The sequence below is a fragment of the Lingula anatina genome, chromosome 6 (genome assembly GCF_051362555.1).
Source record: "Lingula anatina isolate TDL-2025a chromosome 6, LinAna3.0, whole genome shotgun sequence".
NCBI classification, from domain to species: Eukaryota; Metazoa; Brachiopoda; class Lingulata; order Lingulida; family Lingulidae; genus Lingula; species Lingula anatina.
Genome location: NC_141772.1, coordinates 10,430,129 through 10,450,893, shown reverse-complemented (window position 1 = coordinate 10,450,893; position 20,765 = coordinate 10,430,129). Strand labels below are relative to the sequence as shown.

At 38.0% G+C, this 20,765-nt stretch overlaps 3 protein-coding genes and 1 non-coding gene across 4 annotated transcripts; 2 read left to right on the top strand and 2 right to left on the bottom strand.

The window, feature by feature from the left end:
• Window positions 1-22: 22 nt before the first annotated feature.
• On the top strand, window positions 23-7,453 carry LOC106179294 (uncharacterized). The gene is made up of 10 exons (XM_013562849.3): window positions 23-182; window positions 2,294-2,442; window positions 2,570-2,734; window positions 3,012-3,164; window positions 3,363-3,530; window positions 4,109-4,326; window positions 4,687-4,777; window positions 5,180-5,347; window positions 5,786-6,004; window positions 6,377-7,453. Exons 1-10 carry the CDS (start codon window positions 125-127, stop codon window positions 6,602-6,604), a joined length of 1,617 nt encoding a protein of 538 aa, XP_013418303.2. The 5' UTR covers window positions 23-124; the 3' UTR covers window positions 6,605-7,453.
• A 314-nt stretch (window positions 7,454-7,767) lies between these two features.
• Window positions 7,768-15,054, top strand: LOC106179293 (L-gulonolactone oxidase-like). The gene is made up of 11 exons (XM_013562848.2): window positions 7,768-7,958; window positions 10,136-10,255; window positions 10,710-10,861; window positions 11,084-11,248; window positions 11,481-11,633; window positions 11,912-12,079; window positions 12,320-12,537; window positions 13,127-13,217; window positions 13,569-13,736; window positions 14,061-14,279; window positions 14,579-15,054. The coding sequence occupies exons 1-11, from the start codon at window positions 7,889-7,891 to the stop codon at window positions 14,804-14,806; spliced, it is 1,752 nt and encodes a 583-aa protein (XP_013418302.2). The 5' UTR covers window positions 7,768-7,888; the 3' UTR covers window positions 14,807-15,054.
• A 370-nt stretch (window positions 15,055-15,424) lies between these two features.
• Window positions 15,425-15,496, bottom strand: Trnap-ugg (transfer RNA proline (anticodon UGG)). The gene has a single exon. It is a non-coding gene; the product is annotated as a tRNA-Pro (tRNA).
• Window positions 15,497-15,828: 332 nt separating this feature from the next.
• Window positions 15,829-19,740, bottom strand: LOC106179292 (cathepsin L-like peptidase). Its single transcript, XM_013562847.2, has 8 exons — window positions 19,591-19,740; window positions 18,769-19,011; window positions 18,274-18,429; window positions 17,506-17,623; window positions 17,251-17,351; window positions 16,837-16,994; window positions 16,375-16,482; window positions 15,829-16,173 (listed from the first exon to the last, which is right to left on the bottom strand). The coding sequence occupies exons 2-8, from the start codon at window positions 19,009-19,011 to the stop codon at window positions 16,077-16,079; spliced, it is 981 nt and encodes a 326-aa protein (XP_013418301.1). The 5' UTR covers window positions 19,591-19,740; the 3' UTR covers window positions 15,829-16,076.
• Window positions 19,741-20,765: the final 1,025 nt, after the last annotated feature.

Here is a 20,765-nt window from a genome sequence, read left to right as displayed (position 1 = left end):
AGAGACAACGTCCGATTCCCTCGGGGTCTCTCACACCTTCATGTCACATGACCTAGGATATAATAGCTGTTTCCCGCAGTACAGGTACCATTAGCATTGAAGATACATATTGAAGATTGATGCCATGTTCTTTGGAGGAGCTACGTTTGCTATATCGTGCTGGTGGATTGGGTTTTTTCCCGGTGAGTATAGGGTGAGCAGTGTTTACTGGGGAATACAATGCAGGAATGTGGGCCACATTTGTCTTTGACAAAATTAACCGATTTAATTCTAGGTAGAGCTCATATGCAGACCATTTGTCACTTGAAACTTTTCAAATTTCCATGCATATGCACATATAGGTAGTTACATAACGTTAGAAAATTGGGCTCAGGAAAGTGGTGTCTTTTCTAAATTCCCTTTTCCTCCTTGTCTAGGACTTTAAGGTAAATCCATTTATTTATCCATTCATCAGTTCATTTATAAGTTCGATTGCCTTCACTCTACAGCATTTAATTTTGTCTAAAATGTCAGTTGTTAGATTTTCTCATTTTTCATGTTTTCGTCAATATCTACATGTACATGTGTATAGTGCACTTATAAATATGCACCAGTTAATCACGTCTGTTGCACTCAGTATGCCTATTGCAAAATTTCACAAATACAAATGAAGCAACAGCATCTTTTAAAATATATAGCTTTCACCGATATTGGTGAACAGTCTCCGCATATACATATACCGTCATACATACTGACATACATGCATCTCTGCAGCACTACCGTTTACCAGGGTCACAGATTGAATTTTCACTTAATTTAACGGGTATATGTCTCTGCCTAATTTACGACACAAACCTCCACTGCAACCCTGTTCTGAAGTCTCACAGGTAATTATTCGGGGTTGGTAATTGTTGGCATAACTATACTCAGGCCCTGCCACCTGACAAGTCCCTGCCTAGTCCAACTGACAGCAATCAAGACAGTTACTGTAGACACACTGGACGTTAGAAGTGTCACCCCTACTGAACCAATAATTCGGGGGAGATAAATGACTGTGGAATGATATGCTCCTGGTATCATTTTATAAACATCAAAATTCACAAAAAGACCAACAATACAATTCCATGCGGTTGTATACTCATTAGTCACATTATAAGTAGACCAGGCATTATAACTACTCAAGATCTACCTACTTTGATTATTCCAATTCAGGGGGTGACACTTCTATTGTCCATTGTGTGTAGTTGCTCTGATCTTGATTGCTTGGTTTGCTGTAACTATGCTTGATCTCTGCTGTCATCTTCATCGGTAAAATAAAACTAAAAACCAAAGATGAGACTTTCGCGCTGGAGAAAAATGCATATACATGTCCGTAGCCCGCAGTTTCAAAAGGGGGGTTCTTTTCCTGATAAAGTGGACCTTTTACCATAAAAATTTCATGTACCTAGATAAAATTTTACCAAGAGGGGACCTTTTCCCGTCAAAAAGGGGAATTCTTTCGAGCCCCCCCCCCCCCCCCCAACCCGGAACACCCTCTGGCTACGGGCCTGATATAATTGATCTGCGGTCCTGATTGAAGGTGCTGAAGCACTTCGACTACAAATACAAACATAGCTACCCTTTACACTTCCTCCCCATTGTCAAAAGACGAATCATTTCTCGTTCACGCTTGTCGTCACTATTGGTGTTGAAAACGCTGCCTTAGGCAATCCAATACAGACATCACGATTTTGGAGGCAGAGAGAGTTATCAGCGCGTAAATTTATATGAATCACCTATACTTGTGTGTACACTCGACCCCAAAAAGTTTGGGAACATGAAATTGCTTTTCAAAATTATAAACTATGTAATATAGTGGGGAAATCTTCAGTTTGTATAAAAAAGGAACGAATGATGGGTGCATTATCCATCAATATTTAGTAAAAATATTTACCTTAGCTCATATGGTTATTTTATAATTATTAAGCATAACTATGTTGCCGAACCTTCTGGTCGAGTGTATAGTCCTCACGCCGTGACAATAACACCTCCAGGCCAGGACTTAAACTGGGTAGGTGTCACAGAATGTGGACAGCAATGTGACTTCTTACCTATATCTTGGATAACTAGCAGTGGGCCTCCGTCTGTCTTTTAACTCTGTTTAGCTTTGGGCCAAAAAATCAAGTATTTTTCTGATATATCAATACAACGATGCAGAAGCAAGAGGCGTCGGGTATTGGTGGGCTGTATGTTGACGTTTGATTTTTTTATTAAGAGCCTCCTGCTGGCGTGAAAACTAAACATGTGTCCACGAAAGATACTTTCTTTATTCTAGCCAGCCTGCCGAATTTAGAGAGATTACAGACATGCATGCAGAATGCCCTTGGGTCCTCTCCTCAAGTCCAACTGGAACCGTTTATCAACTGGGCGACAATTGTTAGACGGGATCACGTGCTTGTCATAAAACCTACAACAAACGCAGAGGTAAAACTCTCTCTCTCTTTCTCTCTATCTGTGATCATCATTATTGTTTTCTTTTCATTAATTTTTGAAATTTTCAATATGCTAAAAAGAAAAATTCTAAAGAAAATTACCATTTTTCACAATAAAGGTACGTAAGGTTATCAGAGCGGCCATACGCTTCAACCGCAAAATCCGTGTGGCTGGTGCGTCGGCTCTCTCATGGTCGGAACTCTTCCCGGATGAAGGACAGATTCTTCTGGACCTTGCTCTCCTCACTCTGGAGGGTGGACAGCGGGCGATCTTCAACCCTCCGGTCAGTTACATTTACTTAGAGCTCCTAGATGATCACACCATTTTATTTCTATTGATCTTTTATTTAATGAAAAGCCGCCTACTTTCCAAATCATCGAAATATCCCTAATTTTGTTGGGTAATTCATATAAAACAAAAACAAAAAAAAAATGTTGTGAGCATAAAAGTATGGTTTATCACTTTTAAATTTTGAAAAAGAGTTAATGGTACTGGTAGACAGAAAGTAGGCCCTACATCAATGGTGGTAATACATGTAATGTTCCCATTTGTTTTACCAGACAGCCGAAAGACCATATTCAACAGTGACTGTCGCTGGTGGAGTGAGGCAAGACGAACTGGACTTGTTTCTACTGAATTTAGGTCACGCAATGGCCAGTGGACCACAACCTAAAGGCGTCACTATTGCAGGGGCCATTGGAACCGCCTCTCATGTTAGTAATGTTTTAATCCCTACCCTTTTCTTGAAAATTATTGAATAGATGTAAATTGAAAATAATCATCTCTATCCTTTCCTAATGTCAAGTTAAACTACTGACCTGTGTGTAGGGTTACAATTTGTTTTCAAATTGTGCTCGCTACAAAAACAGAACGCTCATGTGCTCATAATATTATCCATCTGTATAATAAAGGGAGGAAGCTATACCGAGCCTAGTATTGGTGGCTACCTAGAGTCCGTGAGGGTGTATGACGCCCGCGGGAGACAGAAGTACTTCACGGCCTCCGCGAACCCGGCCGTCCTACGTGCCATGCGCTCCCACCTGGGTTTGCTGGGTGTCATTGTCGAAGTAGAAATGAAGGTAAGGACTAGTTGCTATACAGAGCGAGGCTTGCTCCAATTTTTACAATGTAGTAAGTTATAAGATGGTTCTCTCGTTATATTCTAGTGGTAGATTGAGCGAAGGATGCTGAAACTACAACACTACATCTAGCGGTGGCTTGGTGGAAATTGTTCTTCTGACTTTTCGAGAAAATCTACTTTCAAAACGTCTTGTTTTACTGTATGCTGCTTTTGTATCAAAGTTGTGTTGAGTTGCTCCTTACAAAATGTATAAACACGACGTGTTTTGCAGTGAAATTAATGTTTAGTTACGAAGGGTTTGTAAAGAGTTGAACTAAAGTTGAAAAGGGTACGTTTTTCTGTTCAAAATTGTTTGATTGCGAAATGCGCCGTGATTGCAATTTTCTTTGGTTGCGAAACGCGGATCCCCAGTAATTGATGTAGTAGGAATATAGCCCAACAAGGATTGTCCTTATAACTTTGCATCTGATACTCTCATCGTTTGCTGCTTTATTGTGGCAATTGATAATCCTTAGACATATTTTCAACTCTTCTTGAGATTTCTAACAGCGTTTTACATCTTATGCTGACTAACAGGTAGAACCACTTCAAATGGTGTCGATGTTCACGGCGTTTGTCCCCTTGGCTCAGATGCTTAACGCTACCTTTGTTAACCAAATTGTCACAAGTAATTACTACGTGGAGGCACGCTGGGCGACGTACAATTCCTTGACGGAGGAAGAGGTCCAACAGACGAACGCCAGTGGGAAAGTGCCGACCTCGTGGACCAGTGCGGCGGACCTTGTGTGGCTGAGGTACCCGTAGATTTTGAGGCTGATTTTTGTTAATATTAATTTTTTTTTTGCTCGTTATTTTCATGCATTATATTCGCTTCTTTGTATGGCTTTCCTTATTTGATACGCTAAGCATTTTAAATCTACACGATGTACTACAGGGCTTTTACATTTATGTGAACGGAATATTCAGCAGCAGGCTAGCTTTAAGGTACAATTATTGTAGTTTTCAGCAATACGTTACATGTACCTCTTCCGTAAACCAGGATATTAAAATATGCGCAATGGATCAGAAGTTTGAATGTAATTAAATTTATACTTATTTAATTACCAGAGAGTTTTTTTTTCACAGTCAACTCTCTTATTATTTTTTTTTTTCAGTTTTATCAATCCGAATGGAACTGCTCCTGACCTTGACCTTGATTTCAATGTGACATATGACTTGAATGTGACCTCGATTTCATTTGGGCAGGTAAGTAGTAAACCCAATGTAAATTCAAAGCCAAAAAGAGAAAGAAAACGAAACTATACATACATTTATTGCGGCTTATCTTTTTATAGAAAATTTTGTCTTTCTTTGAACACAATCTCTTGTATTACTTCCATCGTCTTTGCCAGTTATTCTTATATTTATTTCTAGATCATTAAAGGGTATTTTTGTTCGTTTTAATTTTTACTTCAATTTATAAGCATTGCACATTGTCATTTGCGTCCCATGTTACTTTTCTCTAATTGATTGATTAAAATGGGAAACGCGTTACAGATCAGTATACGCAACTTTCTTTTGCACGCACAGACACCCTCCTACAGACAGCACAATAAAATTATGTCTGAATTTCAATCAAAATATCATTTTCCTAATATTTTTTTCCAGAATATATTTGCTTTCCTCGCAACGGAAGGCTTTATTGCTGATCCTATCGTCCTTCCAAAACCGTACGCCATTCACCCATTGAATGCGACCAACATACCGCCTGTCTCTGCAATGGAGTATACTATTCCAGAAACGCCGCAGTTCTTAAGTACGGTGACAGCGCTGCAGGTGAGGAGCTCCAAGGCAGAATTAAAAAAAAAAGATTTAATCTGTTTAATACAGGGGAAATGGCGTATGCTGTAATATTGACTTCTTCAGTTTCTTCAGCGTACCCAATACTGGGTTCATGGAATACCTTCGATGTCGCCTTCACCCTGTACGTCTTTTGCTGTAGCATTTTTAATAAGAAGATAGGAGTTTTACAGTGTTATATTTTTAACTCCCCCACACACACCAACAAGAGCAATGACAGAGAGGGAGAGAGAGAGCGATAGCAGCATACAATAATATTTTGTAATTCTTGTAAAATGGTTAGCACAGCTTCGCGCCATCTAGCTATCAAATTTGTATATGCTGTAACAAGAACGACATTCGATGAAATATGTATATAGATATATAAAAAAGAGAGCACTGGAGTTAAATGGTACTCACATATTTTGGTTTTAGGTAGTTGCCGCTTCAATAGAGGGCGCGTCCTACGCTAATGGCATCTTGCCACTAGGGATTGTAGAAATGCGCTGGATCAAGGGAACGGACTGTACTCTCTGTCCTGGTAAGGCAGATGTGTGTGGATTTCCCAGCGACTCTCACTACCTGACCATGGAGATACAGGGACTGGTACAACCGACCGAGGCGTTTGAAGGGTACAAAGTGTTTGCTAACACGGTAAGTTTTTCTTCTCTTTTTCTTTCTTTTTTTTACCGTTCCATAAGCGTTAAAAACCTTTCCGATCGCTTTATGAGGATGGCGAAACTGTTAATTTCAAACTCAAATACAGACATTAGTTTCGTTTTTAAAAAACTGTCTTTGAAATTAAAAAGTAACATAGAAATACATGTACATTCTGACCTTATCAAAATGTCACTTTAAAGAGGGCGATTTATAACTGGACCTTTTCTTTGATTGCCCTTATGACTCTTCTCCACTTTGAGTGGGGGCTAAAACACTTGAAAAGAAGATTTAAACATCAGTAGAAATATCATTTAATTAGGGGTCGTTGTTTATGCTTTTTTAAAGGTGAACTTTTTTTCTCCACAGGTCTTCACTCAGCTTGACCAGATAGGCCTGGAAGGGATGCCTCATTGGGCTAAGATGGCGGAATCAATTCCTTCGCTTAAATCCAAACTAAATAACCTCGCTAATCGTCAGTGTACACGCGAATTCTTACGAGTACGAGCTGAAATGGACATTTTGGGATGGCGATTTTCTAACCGTTTCCTCCGACGCATCTTACCTGGAAATATATTTGCGGGATTTTTTGGTTAACGAGGCATTTTGGTACTTGATTTGAGCATTGGCTCGTGTATTGTGCACCGTTTGTCACATTCAGCGTAGCATTCGACATACTGTAGTCACGTCTACCGCAATTGTTAATAGATCATTCTTATTGCGGTCACCTCTGTCAGATTTGCAACGTTGTAGAGCGAAGTTTTAATGAGACTATTTAGAACTCCCATACTAAACTGAATATATAATAACATATAAACGGAACAAATTCACCCTGTTGCACCTCTGTAAAACCTTTGCAACCCAAATACAGAAGCCTCTGCATATTTTCTATTCCAATGGAATTATCCTTAACCTTATACAAATTTTGTGAGACGTTTCTTTTTGTCACGATATATATAGACTGAAATTTTCTGGCTATATCGTCGAAGTCGAATCTTCTCATGGTGCCCGTGTTATGAAGAGGGTACTGAAGTTTCAGATTCTTTATTTTACCTGCCTTATTAATGATTGTCGCATCTAACACATTTAGTATAGCACATCTACCACAATCCCTACTGCCACGCCTACCACACGCATTTCTGAAATCTGATGCTTAATATATTATTCACAAGTCATTGATGACTGCACAGTATTGTTATTTTGCACACAGAGTCCTAAAGACTTTTGCCTTGAATAATTCCTTTAAATTGTCAAAATATCTAGTATTTCATTTAACTTACTGTAGTTGGCATTGTTTATTGGCTCTTTACTGGAATTGCTGCAACATCTTTCAATAAACGAAATAAATTTGTCATGGGAAACAATTCTTATCACTTTTAAAATAGATAAAGTACGTGTATGATTATATTCATGAGTTTTAGAAATAAATCATATGCACAACGATAATTGTATTCGTCAGTCTCTATAAAGGACTCGCATATATGTTACATGAATTGAACACAGAAGTGGTCTGCGTTTTGTAAGTAAGTCCGCTACTACTCATACACTTATAAAAGTATATTTCAAAGCCTGAATTTCGTGAGATATGTTAGCTACATGAACTCGTAGGATCCAGTGCAAATGACGATTCAAATCGGACCCTCGTTTAGAAAACCAGCCCTTGGGGCAAGCTTCATAATCTAAAAAGTCATCGACTCTGCAACGATATCGCAATCGTCATCTTGAATAGCTATTGACTCAAGACAAAAGATAACAGGCGTGCCAGCGGTAAAGTACGAGAGCACTTGTCTAAATGGTCCACAACAGTGGCATATAAAGTCACTGATGCCATCCCAGCGCCCATGTACGCCCATGTAGTCATTTACTCGTCGAACCTGGACGATGGCAGTTTGCTGTAACGTATACGTCTTTTTGATACTGTGCATTTTGCTGGCTGCTCTCTCGGATATAGGTGATGTCCAAGTTTTCTATATTATACTTTTCTTTAACAAGAATACAGCGCATTGTGCGTGCTCTGTGCTCTGTAAATATCAGTCATGTTCAACATATTGCAAGAACATACTTTTTTACGATTCCTTACTATTGTATTATTGACGTCTACGGAAAACTAGTACATTGTAATTATTGGGGCGGTAATCTTTATTTGTTGTCTGCAAAAGAATAATAAACTGCATAACTGTTGCTAAAATTAGCTCATCCATGGTTCTTATGCTCTTTTATTTCACCTAAAAGGGCCTTTTAGGTGTTTTTGACACTGGCATATTTCTATTTCGAGTTTGCCTCAGTTTTCGGCCTTACAAGCTCACGGTACCCTTACCGCTGGTAAGGCCTCATAGCAGTATGTACAAAAAACTTGAGACACTTAAGTACCTCGAAATGTCCACGTTCTGACAATCTCTGTGGGTCCTCCGTTGTACCTTGTAGTATGTAAATCCAATTAAAAGTGTTTTCGTGTACCTTCAGGCACGAAGTTCATAAAGTTTTGGTCACTTTATTTCAGCTTCCTCCTGCACCGACACAACAGCACGCCATATTGTGGTACACTTGCGGAAAGGACGACCACCTTTTCAAGGTCGACCTCGAAATGAAGTTGACCTGTTTCACGTTTCCAATGTAAACTTTTAGCGCCCTCGGGTGACGAGTTGTGAAAAATGGTGTTTGATCCATGTAGGCAACCTAGCTCCAGTTTATAATGTTTTACAAGCATTTGGCCATCCATTTGCGCTTCTGACGAATTTGGCCTACCTTTGCCTTAAAACCTACATGAAAAAATATTTGAGAAATTTTATAATTATAGTATTTTATAGCAATAAAAATATATTTAAAAATCACGTATTGTTTTATTTTTTATTTTTAGTAGTATTATATTTTCGCCCTTAATCAAAATACATACATGAATTACATTAAAAGGAAATTATTTTTACTTATTTTTTTTATCAATTTTTTTATTTTTTTATTTTTATTTCTTTGTTTTGTTTATTAATTATTTTATGGATGACATGCTCGAGCTCTGGTGTTCCAAACACTCCTGGGAGAGGACAAAAATGATAAAATAAAAATAAATTAATAAATTGCAGCTCAAGTCAAAAATACAAGACTGGAAATGAAAAATGAACCGCAAAACGAATAGGCATCATTCACTCTGGGAACATCAAACAGTTACCAGTCATTTATTTCATTTTTGCATCACACAAACGACTTCAAGGCCTCTGTACACCTTAACCTCTTCCTCAAAAGAAATAAAAATAAATAAATTGAGAAAAAAATAAGTAAAACATTTTTTCCTTTTAATGTAATTCATGTATGTATTTTGATTAAGGGCGAAAATATAATACTACTAAAAATAAAAAATAAAACAATACGTGATTTTTAAATATATTTTTATTGCTATAAAATACTATAATTATAAAATTTCTCAAATATTTATTCAAGTAGGTTTTAGGGCAAAGGTAGGCCAAATTCGTCAGAAGCGCAAATGGATGGCCAAATGCTTGTAAAACATAAACTGGAGCTAGGTTGCCTACATGGATCAAACACCATTTTTCACAACTCGTCACCCGAGGGCGCTAAAAGTTTACATTGGAAACGTGAAACAGGTCAACTCCATTTCGAGGTCGACCTTGAAAAGGTGGTCGTCCTTTCCGCAAGTGTACCACAATATGGCGTGCTGTTGTGTCGGTGCAGGAGGAAGCTGAAATAAAGTGACCAAAACTTTATGAACTTCGTGCCTGATGGTACACGAAAACACTTTTAATTGGATTTACATACTACAAGGTACAACGGAGGACCCACAGAGATTGTCAGAACGTGGACATTTCGAGGTACTTAAGTGTCTCAAGTTTTTTGTACATACTGCTATGAGGCCTTACCAGCGGTAAGGGTACCGTGAGCTTGTAAGGCCGAAAACTGAGGCAAATTTCGAGTGCACATGAAATATAACAGCCAGTTCTGAGTTCTTTACATTATCAAATGACCTGTACCCCCAGTAACAGCTGTGTGTTAGCCGCCGAAAGTGTTGCTTTCTTACTGTCTCAGTTATTTGAAAAAAATATTACACCGTTTAGCAGTTATTTTAAAGATCCGCTAGTACGACTGTACCTAACTAATATTGGTAATAACTTCTCGTAGCTGATGGCAAACGGTCCAAAGGCGGGGCTCGCAGAGGTCCAGGGCGTTTGAGAAAGTGTAGACCACGCCATAGCCCTGGAAGACGCTGGTATGACATGCTATCGCGGCACCAAGAAAACGGTGAGTAGATTAATTGCCTTTCTTCACCATATGTAGTTACAGATGTCAGCATGCGCTAATTTCGTATGTGGCCTCATCTTCGATCAGAAGTATGGTACCGTTCTCCTCAAATCTGATATATGTACCGTATATGTGGCACTATATTTTAAACATTGTCAGCTGTCTTGCAAATTAAACCCCCACTTCATTAAAATGGTAACTTGTCTACTATGCTGGCAATTAATCTGAAACACCGTGTAAGTTATACAACTTATATTTTGCCCTAATGATTATATGTATTCGATAACATTTTTGTCATTGACATAATGATAATAATAATAATAATAATTATAATAATAATTATAACGAACAGAATTATACTAAATATAAAAGTTAATTTCTGTACGTTTTTGAATTATACTATAAACGAGAGCCCTTTAAAAACACCTTTATTTCTCTGTATACTTTATCCCAGATAACACAGTGAAGGATATGGAAAAAGTGCGCGCATGTCTGCAGGAAGCCATCGGACCGGCGCCACAAGTCCGACTGGAACCGTTTGTCAACTGGGCGGAGATCGTGAGACGCGACCACGTGTTTGTCATCAAACCTACTACTAACGAAGAGGTGAAAAGGAACATGTCAAAGTGTTTATCTATCTATCTATCTATCTATCTATTTACTAGTATTATATCTATCCACCTATCGCAAAGGAGAGCGCCTATTCCAATATCATCTTTCTATAAAAGGCAGTCGTCTGTATATGTACATTTTTCCTTACACACATTTCAGTTGGTCGAGATTGCTGATGGTGCTGTTAAAATACGAACTGAATTCATTTTAATTTAGGTAAAGAAGGTTATAAAAGCGGCCATGCAAATGAACTTAAGGATACGTGTAGCGGGTGCATCTGCACTGTCCTGGTCAGACCTTTTCCCTGACAACGGCCAGATTCTTCTGGACCTGGCTAATCTGACGCTAGAGAACGGACAGAGGGCCGTATTTAACCCATTGGTGCGTTAACTTTTCATTGTAAAATGTCTTGTAGTTCAAACTTTATTACCTTTCTCAGACCGTTCAGGTTATTTATCTAGAGTGTTTTGAGGAAATTAAATGTGAAATATATGTATTTCATCTTGTCGTAAATGTACAACACTTACATCATACATTCAGCCGTTTTGTTAAAAGGTGAAACGTAGTCGTCCAAACAAATTAAGGTGCATACAAACAAACTGTTTTGTTTCAGACCATGAATACCCCATACTCCACTGTGACTGTTGCAGCTGGAGTCAGCCAGGGTGAATTGGACTCGTTTCTCCTGAGTGTAGGTCATACTTTGGTCACGGGACCGCGGCCTATACAGGTCACGATGGCTGGAGGACTTGGAACGGCCGCTCACGTGAGTTTATCTCCAACTTTATATGAGGCTATTGAGAAATTGGTACACGCAGCGACCAAAATTTGCATAACTAACTCCACCCAAATGTGACTTTATTAGCAGTGATGTCGTATATTTCTAACAATTATATGAAATATCGTAATTCTGCACCACAAATCTAATAAGTTTACATTTTAGGTTAAAGTTGGAATCATAAACTCATCAGTTTGTCTTGTTTTAATTTCAAAACAGCGTAATTTTATTTATTTTTTTTTCATATTCTGTTACCTTATCCGTAGGGTGGAAGCTATGATGAACCTAGCATTGGTGGCCACCTGAAATCGGCAAAACTGTTTGATGCCTACGGTAGACTCCGGCAGTTTTCGGCCTCTAAAAACCCGAGCGTTCTGCGTGCCTTGAGATGCCATCTTGGGTTACTGGGTGTCATTGTGGAAGTAGAAATTAAGGTTAGAGGCGATTATTTGTACACGACGAAAAATCGCATCTCTGTGTAATCTCAAAAAAAAAAAATAATGATAATAAACACGAATTTAACCTAGCAAACCAATTTGTAAACGAAAAAAATCATTACACAATTTTACATTAATATTGGAATCAAAAAGTACTAAATGAGTATCATTTAAGCTACTTATACACAAACAATTATCACTTTGTTAACATAAAACATCTGGCTATCCTACGTTTAGGTGGAACCAATTCAAATGATGAAAGTTTTTACGGCGTTTGTCCCGCTCAGCCAGATGCTAAATGCAACGTTTGTTAAGGAGCTCGTAACCCGGAATTACTACGTCGAGGCTCGTTGGGCAGTATATAATTCTCTAACGGAAGAGGAAGTTCAAGAGACGATCACCAATGGAAGCGTGCCAACCACTTGGAACATCGAAGAGGATCTCGTTTGGTTGAGGTATGTGCTAGGCTGTATATCCTCAAATTTGACAAGATACTAGCGAGTACCGTATATATAAATACATAATACCCTATGCATTAGTAAATGTATGGATGTCATTTCTTCTTCGGCGAAAATATGCATATAATAAAACTTGCGGTTTTGCGAGTTTTGCAATTTATCAGTATTAGAATAACTGTTAACATGGAATGCTTCGTCAAAAAATATTTGAATACTGCTTAAGTTTTCGATTATTTTCAATTCCCTTTTAACGAGTGTGCCCCTTTGAAGGGGTGCATGGTGAAATGATATTGCGGCATTGTGCTTGATAAAAATCACCGTGAAAATTTCGCATTTCTTGTGAACTTTTATCAAATATTATCCCAATCTGACGGTACCAACTCAAACGTTCTTAGACAATATGTAACAGTGGTATTTTTAATTCTTATAAAAAAGTTGTTGCAATGATGAAGTCACACTGTTTTCAACTCTCTTGTTGATATACATACTTCACCGTGCATATCAAGGCCGGAAAAATAAATTACTAACACTATAGTTTATCTATGGTTTGTGCTATGATTGCAGTGTTGTCTTTTCATATTTTCAGTATTGCCCACGTCAATGGAACCGAGCCTGACCTTGACCTGGATTTCAAGGTCACTCCCAATCTCGGTGTGACTCCTATATCAGCAGGACAGGTGTGTTTATTATCTCAATTTCTATTCAATATTAGTCTTCCTGTGGCAATATCTGAAGCTACATATTTATTCAACTGTTCAGTTGCAATACACTTTCGTTTTTGCAAACCTGCACTATAAATCTTGTAAAATTTAGCAAAATACTAGTATATAGATGGTCAACGAAGTGCAACACAGTGAAATTATTGTTTTTGGTAAAGTATTAAAACTTGTGGCAACGAAGCAATAACAAAATAATAATAATAATAATAATAATAATAATAATTATTATTATTATTATTATTATTATTATTAACTTGGAAAGGGTCAAATAATTCAGTCAACTTTGCAAATATAACTCGTTATTTCCAGCAAATGTTTGAATTTCTTGCGACCAACCTCTCCATCTCAGAACCCGTTGTGATCCCAAAGCCTTTCGCAATCCATGGTGTCGACGCCCATGCCCTCCCTCCCATGGTTACCATGGCATCCTTCATAAAAGAAACCGAGGAATTCTCAACCAACACAGTGGCACTTCAAGTTTGTGGAAATGGATCAATATATATTATATACCATTCTTCATATTATCGCTTTTACCGCGTAAACCATTCTTCACAACCAACGTTTAATATAAAAAAAATTAAAATAGCAGACTTAGATGTTTAAATAACGTACATGTACGAAGACAAACAAAAATTGCACTTATAAGGCTATATGCACCCGGGTACTTTACGTGCAGTTTTAACAGTAGCGTTCGACCAAAGATATGTATGATACGTATCCACGTTGCACAGTCATCGAAGAAGACCTATATATTTTATTAAATAAACGTTAATTTGTAATATATTGTCCTTGGTGTTGCAGGCAATGGTGTCGGCGATAGAGGGCGCTTCCTTTACTAGGGGTATCCTGCCTGTAGGTTTGGTGGAAATGCGCTGGGTTAAGGAGACGGACTGCTTTCTCTGTCCCGGTAGATCAGACACTTGCGGCGTCCCAGGAGATTCCCGCTACTTAGCACTGGAGGTAGTCGGGCTTGGTGAACCAGTGGAAGCTCTGGAAGGATTCAAACAATTCGTTCAGTCGGTGTGTATAATATGATACGAATCTTAAACAAATCAGATAACTTATTGTTGAACAATCTATGCGTTATCTATTCGTGTTTCATTAGTAAAATAAGTTGTTTTTTTTTTACATGTATTTTTATAGAGAAAAATGCTCCACAGACCCTGCATACAGAGTTGACTCTCTTCAGCCAACTAATCAATTTTGTCTCCCCTTATTATTGACCGTTGATGAATGAATTCGACCTAGAGGGTAAACGACATAATTGGTTTCATGAGTGAATGTGTTTATTTCTCGTGATAATTGAATGTCATTCACAGATTTACTCTCAGCTGGACCAAATCGGACTCTCTGGAATGCCACATTGGGCCAAGATGGCGGGGCTCTTCCCCGAACTTCGCCAGAAGCTGAACGATCCCAATAACCGTCAGTGTACACGAGAGTTCCTGAAGGTTCGGGACCAGCTGGATCCCCGGGGGAGGCGGTTTTCTAACCACTTGATGAGGGAACTTTTTAAGTCGGTGCCTAAACATAAAAGACGCGGTTGATGTCACATGCTTTTTAGACATTAATGCTGACTAAAAGTGGTGTAGGCACGCACTCTTTTTAAACAATTATAATTTTAATTGTTAATTGGACTTTATAACTCTCTATGTATCGATCTGTTTTAATCAAGATATTGTATTTCTTATCTTATTTTATTACTTTGTCTTTCAAACGTGTTTACATCATTCAGAATTGATATTATGGACAAGATACCTTTTTGCTCTGTTTTAAATAAACTTTTTAACACTCATCATCTCGTGGGATGGTTTTATGTTGTCCTTTATAATATTTGAAACGTACCTGTACAGTTTATTCTACTGGCCCGATGGAAATGGAGATTTCTGAATGAAGTCTACAATTAAGAAAAATTACCGCCTTAATGAAATTGATATTCAACAGTCTTGTCGGTCTTGTCAAGCTAAAAAAATCGGGCCTAAAAAACTTAAAATGTTGTTAAATGTTCGGAATGCATAAGTAACCATCAAGAGCTAACAATGATCATTAACCCAAATACTTTGCTATGCCGCCGCGGTCCCTTTCGCAAGTGCCACGGTGGGTTGGAAGCGCGGTTGTCTTTATCCAAATAATTTAGTAACTAAGTAAAACAAACAAGAGGTATTGGGCTCGTCCGGGATTTGAACCCGGGACCTCTCGCACCCAAAGCGAGAATCATACCCCTAGACCAACGAGCCGCTTCTGTTTATGTCTCGTGCCTCAAAATTGTAGAATGAATAATTAATATTTACACAGGTTTGTGGACAGTCACGCAGGTGAACAATTAAGAGGTGTCTAGCTGTAGCATAATAACACTCCATTCACACATTAAACGCATTTGAACTTCCAGTCTACATGCAACCGTCTTGATACGCGGGACCTATTATTGAAATATTTTAATCGGTTTTACAGCCTTTAGGACGTTTTACTTGATGTAACTACAACTGGACGCACCAAAATATGGAACTTGATTTGTATTTTTACGCTGCCGAAAAAGGCATACGACAATATAAAACTAAATATATTTGATTTGGTTTTGAAAATTAAATATTTATTATATAAAAACTCATCGTATATCGAACTTCACGTTAGCAATGTGTATTATCGAATTGTCGCTGACATTCCTTTTTGTGCTTCACATTTGATAATCTCATTATCAGCAGGTTGATGTTCTTCATTGTCCATAAATCAACAGAACCTCCAACGTTATAATCTGGCTCAGGGATACAGGGATGCATATACTTAGCATGTCTCTGCTAACGTTTCATTTAAGACTTCTCATTTGGAATACGTTCCATACGATGCAATAGCGCACTGGTTGCCCTTGTTTCGGGACATGTAGATATATCCTTTGACTCCCCAGTTGGTACCCCAGCTGAAATGAAATATTCAGACCGTTGACAAATTGCATATTTTTGAAGTTTCCAATGTTTAACCACTCCCTTGATACAGATGGAGACCTGTGAATTCCAATCGTAACGGTAATTAATATTGAAATTTCCAGGGGTTTTTTCTCTGTATAAAGGTTAACGCGAATTGTATTTCTATAATCAAGATTTTCAAAATGTACACGCACCTGTTTTTCACCAGCCAGTAGGCTTTTCCACTCATGGTTCCATAACCAACGGCCAACACGCAATGGTCCGTATGGTGGCTGCAGGCTGGTTCGTTGTAAACTCCACCCCTAAAAATGAAATAAAAAATGATGGAATCTTTCTGATAAATCCAGGTTTAAGATATAACCGTAACTAACTTTTCTATGCCTTGCTTCATTATTTTGTTCCTATCATAATTCAAAACATATAACGCAATAAAAAGAAACATATTTTATTTGCTTCAGATTTATTGTCTATAATATTTTCACTTATTGAAAATTTAATTAAAAAATAGAATATGAAACCACTGTTGTGCATTTCTTTGAATATTGGTGTTAAACTTATCTTTGTTGCTATTTTTTTTGCTTTCATGATAATATATTATCATCTACTGACCCACTGAAAATAGCCTTGAATTCAAATTAACGTACATCTCTACTCACTTGTATGCTCCGAAAGAGCGGTGTGATGCATCAATACAGACAGAGATTGGGCCCACGGTGGCTACTGCAGACTGAAGGGAGGACTCGCTTGCTGGAACGTGCACCACACCGGAAGTCGTGTAGCCAACGCCACTTTTGCTAAAGTGGCAATGGCCATTCTAAATTAGAAACAGAGCTACTAGTGCAATATGACCGTGGATCTTATGTCAGCTGTTTGTTAGCATTGCTTATGTATAGTATTCTATTTAACAACGTATATATTAAAAACTGGGGTTCAAACTAAACAGTTTTAGAAGGAGTAAGGACAACTTTTATTTTGTGTCAAATAACACATCAAAATATAGAAATAAAAAATTAAGCCGAATTTTCAAGGCTGACGATTGTATTTAATATGAGGGTGTGAACAACCCATACCTTTGCTGTGTAACTGTAGGCAGATTCTGTGTCAATGCCGCCGTTCTGAGCCACATACTTGATAGCGCTGTCCGGATTGCCGCCATTGCAACCACCATCATCTATAGAAAAATCAGCAGAAATCATTATGGGGCTCTCGATTATAATTTATAGAAATTTATAGAAAGTGTAATTCATAAATAGCTAAGATATGTAATTTTGACAATTAACGTCGAGGCTTATACAATATAATAAAATGTGTAATATTATACGCACGCTTGTCGCAGTCCACCAGTTGCTGTTCTGAGAGAGAGACTTTTTTATGTTTCCTTAGAACCGACTGTCCCTCCATTGTGCCAGTGGCGGAGAATGCCCAGCACGACCCACACGCACGCTGAAGATAAAAACAACAAAGGGTGCTACGAAACGTAAATATTTTGTCAATAGAGCATATGCATACCTACATATGCATACGCTGTGCTCCTATACGAAAGGTGGCTGTAGATTGGCAAGCCCATGCAGGCGCAGGGGAAAATACGGATAACGAGCAAAACAGAGAAACTCAACCAAATTATGAATCCCTGTGCCCTCCATGGTATGGTAAAATCACCCTTCTCTGTCGCTTTAAATTTGTCGAGCAAAGGGAATCAAAATAGGTCTTTGTGCCCCCCCCCCCCCCCCCCCCCCTAAAGTAAAATCCTGTGTGGAGCACACGGCCAGAAAAGTCGAGAAGTGTATTCTTTCTGCGCTCGTTTTTCACGCAGTGCTTTTGCTGGCTTGAAAACACTGGATTATTGTGCAGTGCCATGAAGACGAAATGTATCATGATACAGTCACGTGGAGGGCGTCCACTCTTTTTGCCGAATCTATACTAGTGACGAAATACGTTTGGGTTCAAATACGCTTACCCGATTTAAATGACTTGTCACTATTAATGGAACTACCGTGTTTGAAAAGAAATAAAAACATACTTATAATTATTTATCTAACGATCGTGTGCATATAAGCATGTGATACGGAATATAAAGATATTCGTTCCATTACCTGGTTTTTTACCGGGGTGACAGCACCTTTTTGTCTCCAGTCCACTGTGGAAGGCAGCTGAACGTTCAGGGGCTCCTGAAACCATTCAATACCATCGTAGGTCACGTTCTCTGGCATAACTGCACCGTTCATCTTGCTGACTCTTTCCTGTTGTGTCTGAATGATAGAAACAAAAAAGATTATCTTTAGTGCCACGTATTAGTTTGGCCTTTCAAATCAGTTTCGATATACACTGGACTTGATACACTGCTCCGTCCATCAGGAAAGTAATAATTTATTTTTCAGGATAACTCTACAAAAAAATAGATCTTTACGTAAACTTTATAAACATAGTAAAAAGAATGATTCAAATCTTGGAGAAATTAAGAAAAAAAGTAAATTTCAATTAGCTCAATAATGAAAAATAAAATCATAAATCATGATGTCAGTAACTCCTATTGAATTGTAAGTGGAACAGAGCGTCTTGCACCAACAATTATTACGTTTCTAACTTACCATGTCAGAAAATTGGTTAATTCCCACCCAATAAGTATGGACTCCCATGTCGTATTCTCTGTTGTGTTTGGCCACCCATTTCACCGAGTCCTCCCAAATATTTCTTCTGTAACAGTCTTCATCTCGGGTATCGTAAACTTTGTTGTGGAATTTTTTGTACACTTCCCATTCGTCGTCCAATTTCTGGTTGCATTTGCAAGCCAGAGCGACTGACGCGCAGGCAAGTAGAACTAAGTATCTCATCTTGGGGAGAAAAAAACATGAGTGTACTAACAGCTAAATGAAAATTCACCAAACGAATGAACACTTTCGGAAACAGACAATGAATGAAAGCTAAAAAAAAACAAGAGGGGAAAAACAAGCGGATCCAAATGTGGTCATGCAGATATATTTAGATGAATCCCCATGCATTACTTAACTGCAATAATTGACCCCCCCCCAAAAAAAAAAAAAAATCCTTGTTCGGATATCTCTTCAGGAGAAAAAAATGGAAGTGATGTGATCAAAATTACAACCTGTAAAGTGCTAACAAACAAACTTACAGAGTAAAAAAAAAAGGCATACCTACATAATTTTAAAAACAATAGAATTCGAAAGTAATGACGCTTAGCTACATAAAACACAAAAAGTAAATCATATATAACAAAAGGCACGAAAAGAAGTCTCTTTCATACTGAAATTAAATCATACAAAGAATTTATCTAAATCATGCGCAACGTCCATAAACCTGAGTTGATTCAATGAAGAGAAACGAAAATTGCTTGTCTACACCAAGAGCATTTCAAGAGGCGTTCCAGGTTATGAGGTAAACGTAAACAGTACCTTGGGAATATGTACACTTCGCCACAGTCCAGTCCAATTGAAACAATAAGCTAAACTGAGGTATTTTATATCGTCCTCTGTATCAGCTGCACACGTTTCTGGTCAGTTCTTATCTAAATCACACCACTCGCCATTTTAACATGATGTGATTAAACGCACACTTTCTACGTGTCATCCCTTGTCAGGTGAAAAGGGTGATTTTCCCTATAAATGACACAGAGGGCGGAAGTAGCGATTGTATTGATATATTTATTATTTGATTTTGGTTTGTGAGTAGTATACTTGCATATTTAGAAATTTGTGGTGCTTAACTTTGTACTACATCTAGGCTACTGCACAGTCAAAACTGATAAAAATTGGCTGTAGCTAGCATTTTAATGATATCATAATAATCTTTACAAAAATAGTTTTGGAAGCTATATTAAATCACCCTACTCTACATGTGTTACTAAATAGAAAATACGTTGCTATTTCGCTGGCAAGTTTGATAAACGGTGGTTTACATGATAGGCCTACAGTATAAATAGAGATAGGCTATAGGGCCTACAAATTTGATGCTCGTGTGAGCTCATGTGCGCAAATCTCGTACTATTCATTTGTCATCTCATGTTTTCTCTAGTAGGGGGCATAGACACAGATATAGGCGGTACTTAATGTTTTTTTGTTTTTTTCTTAATAATGGTGATTAAATGTGAGTTCTAGTATATATTTTCGTGCCATATTATTCCTTAAAAGAACTAAGGACAGCCGTCGACACTGGGAGGGGTTATGGTTTTCCGAACTCTTCCCCTCATCCCTTCAATTTGCACGAGAAAACTGTAAATTGAACCCCGTCATGTATAAAAGTGGGGGGCAGGGGGGGGGGGTCACCTAGGGCCTCTGAACCTATACAAAATACCCAAAACTACGCAACATGGAATTTGTGAAAATAGAGGGGCGGATTCAGGATTATTTGAAGTGGGGTCCGGTTTTATATAAAAGACTGGTCTGCTGTGAACAATAGGATATTTTAAGGTACAGTATATCCATGAGTGAAGAAATCGATTTTTTCTTTCATTTTTATATGAGTCAACTGGGATTCTTAAGACCGTCTACACTGTTTGCAAAATATAAGGCTTAATGAATAATGCAATTAGAAAGTTTTTTCGAAGAAAGATGAAAGCAAATTATTGGAG

Bases quoted from the DNA above. Each gene is read 5' to 3' on its own strand.
- LOC106179293 (XM_013562848.2), top strand. From the start codon at position 7,889: ATGGCAGTTTGCTGTAACGTATACGTCTTTTTGATACTGTGCATTTTG. The intron at 10,256-10,709 runs GTGAGTAGATTA...ACTTTATCCCAG, and splicing joins ATCGCGGCACCAAGAAAACG to ATAACACAGTGAAGGATATG. The intron at 12,080-12,319 runs GTTAGAGGCGAT...TCCTACGTTTAG, and splicing joins TTGTGGAAGTAGAAATTAAG to GTGGAACCAATTCAAATGAT.
- LOC106179292 (XM_013562847.2), bottom strand. From the start codon at position 19,011: ATGAGATACTTAGTTCTACTTGCCTGCGCGTCAGTCGCTCTGGCTTGC. The intron at 18,430-18,768 runs GTAAGTTAGAAA...TCTATCATTCAG, and splicing joins TTAACCAATTTTCTGACATG to ACACAACAGGAAAGAGTCAG. The intron at 17,624-18,273 runs GTAATGGAACGA...TTTTATCTTCAG, and splicing joins TCACCCCGGTAAAAAACCAG to CGTGCGTGTGGGTCGTGCTG.
- LOC106179294 (XM_013562849.3), top strand. From the start codon at position 125: ATGTTCTTTGGAGGAGCTACGTTTGCTATATCGTGCTGGTGGATTGGG. The intron at 183-2,293 runs GTGAGTATAGGG...TCTTTATTCTAG, and splicing joins GTGGATTGGGTTTTTTCCCG to CCAGCCTGCCGAATTTAGAG. The intron at 2,735-3,011 runs GTCAGTTACATT...TTGTTTTACCAG, and splicing joins GGGCGATCTTCAACCCTCCG to ACAGCCGAAAGACCATATTC.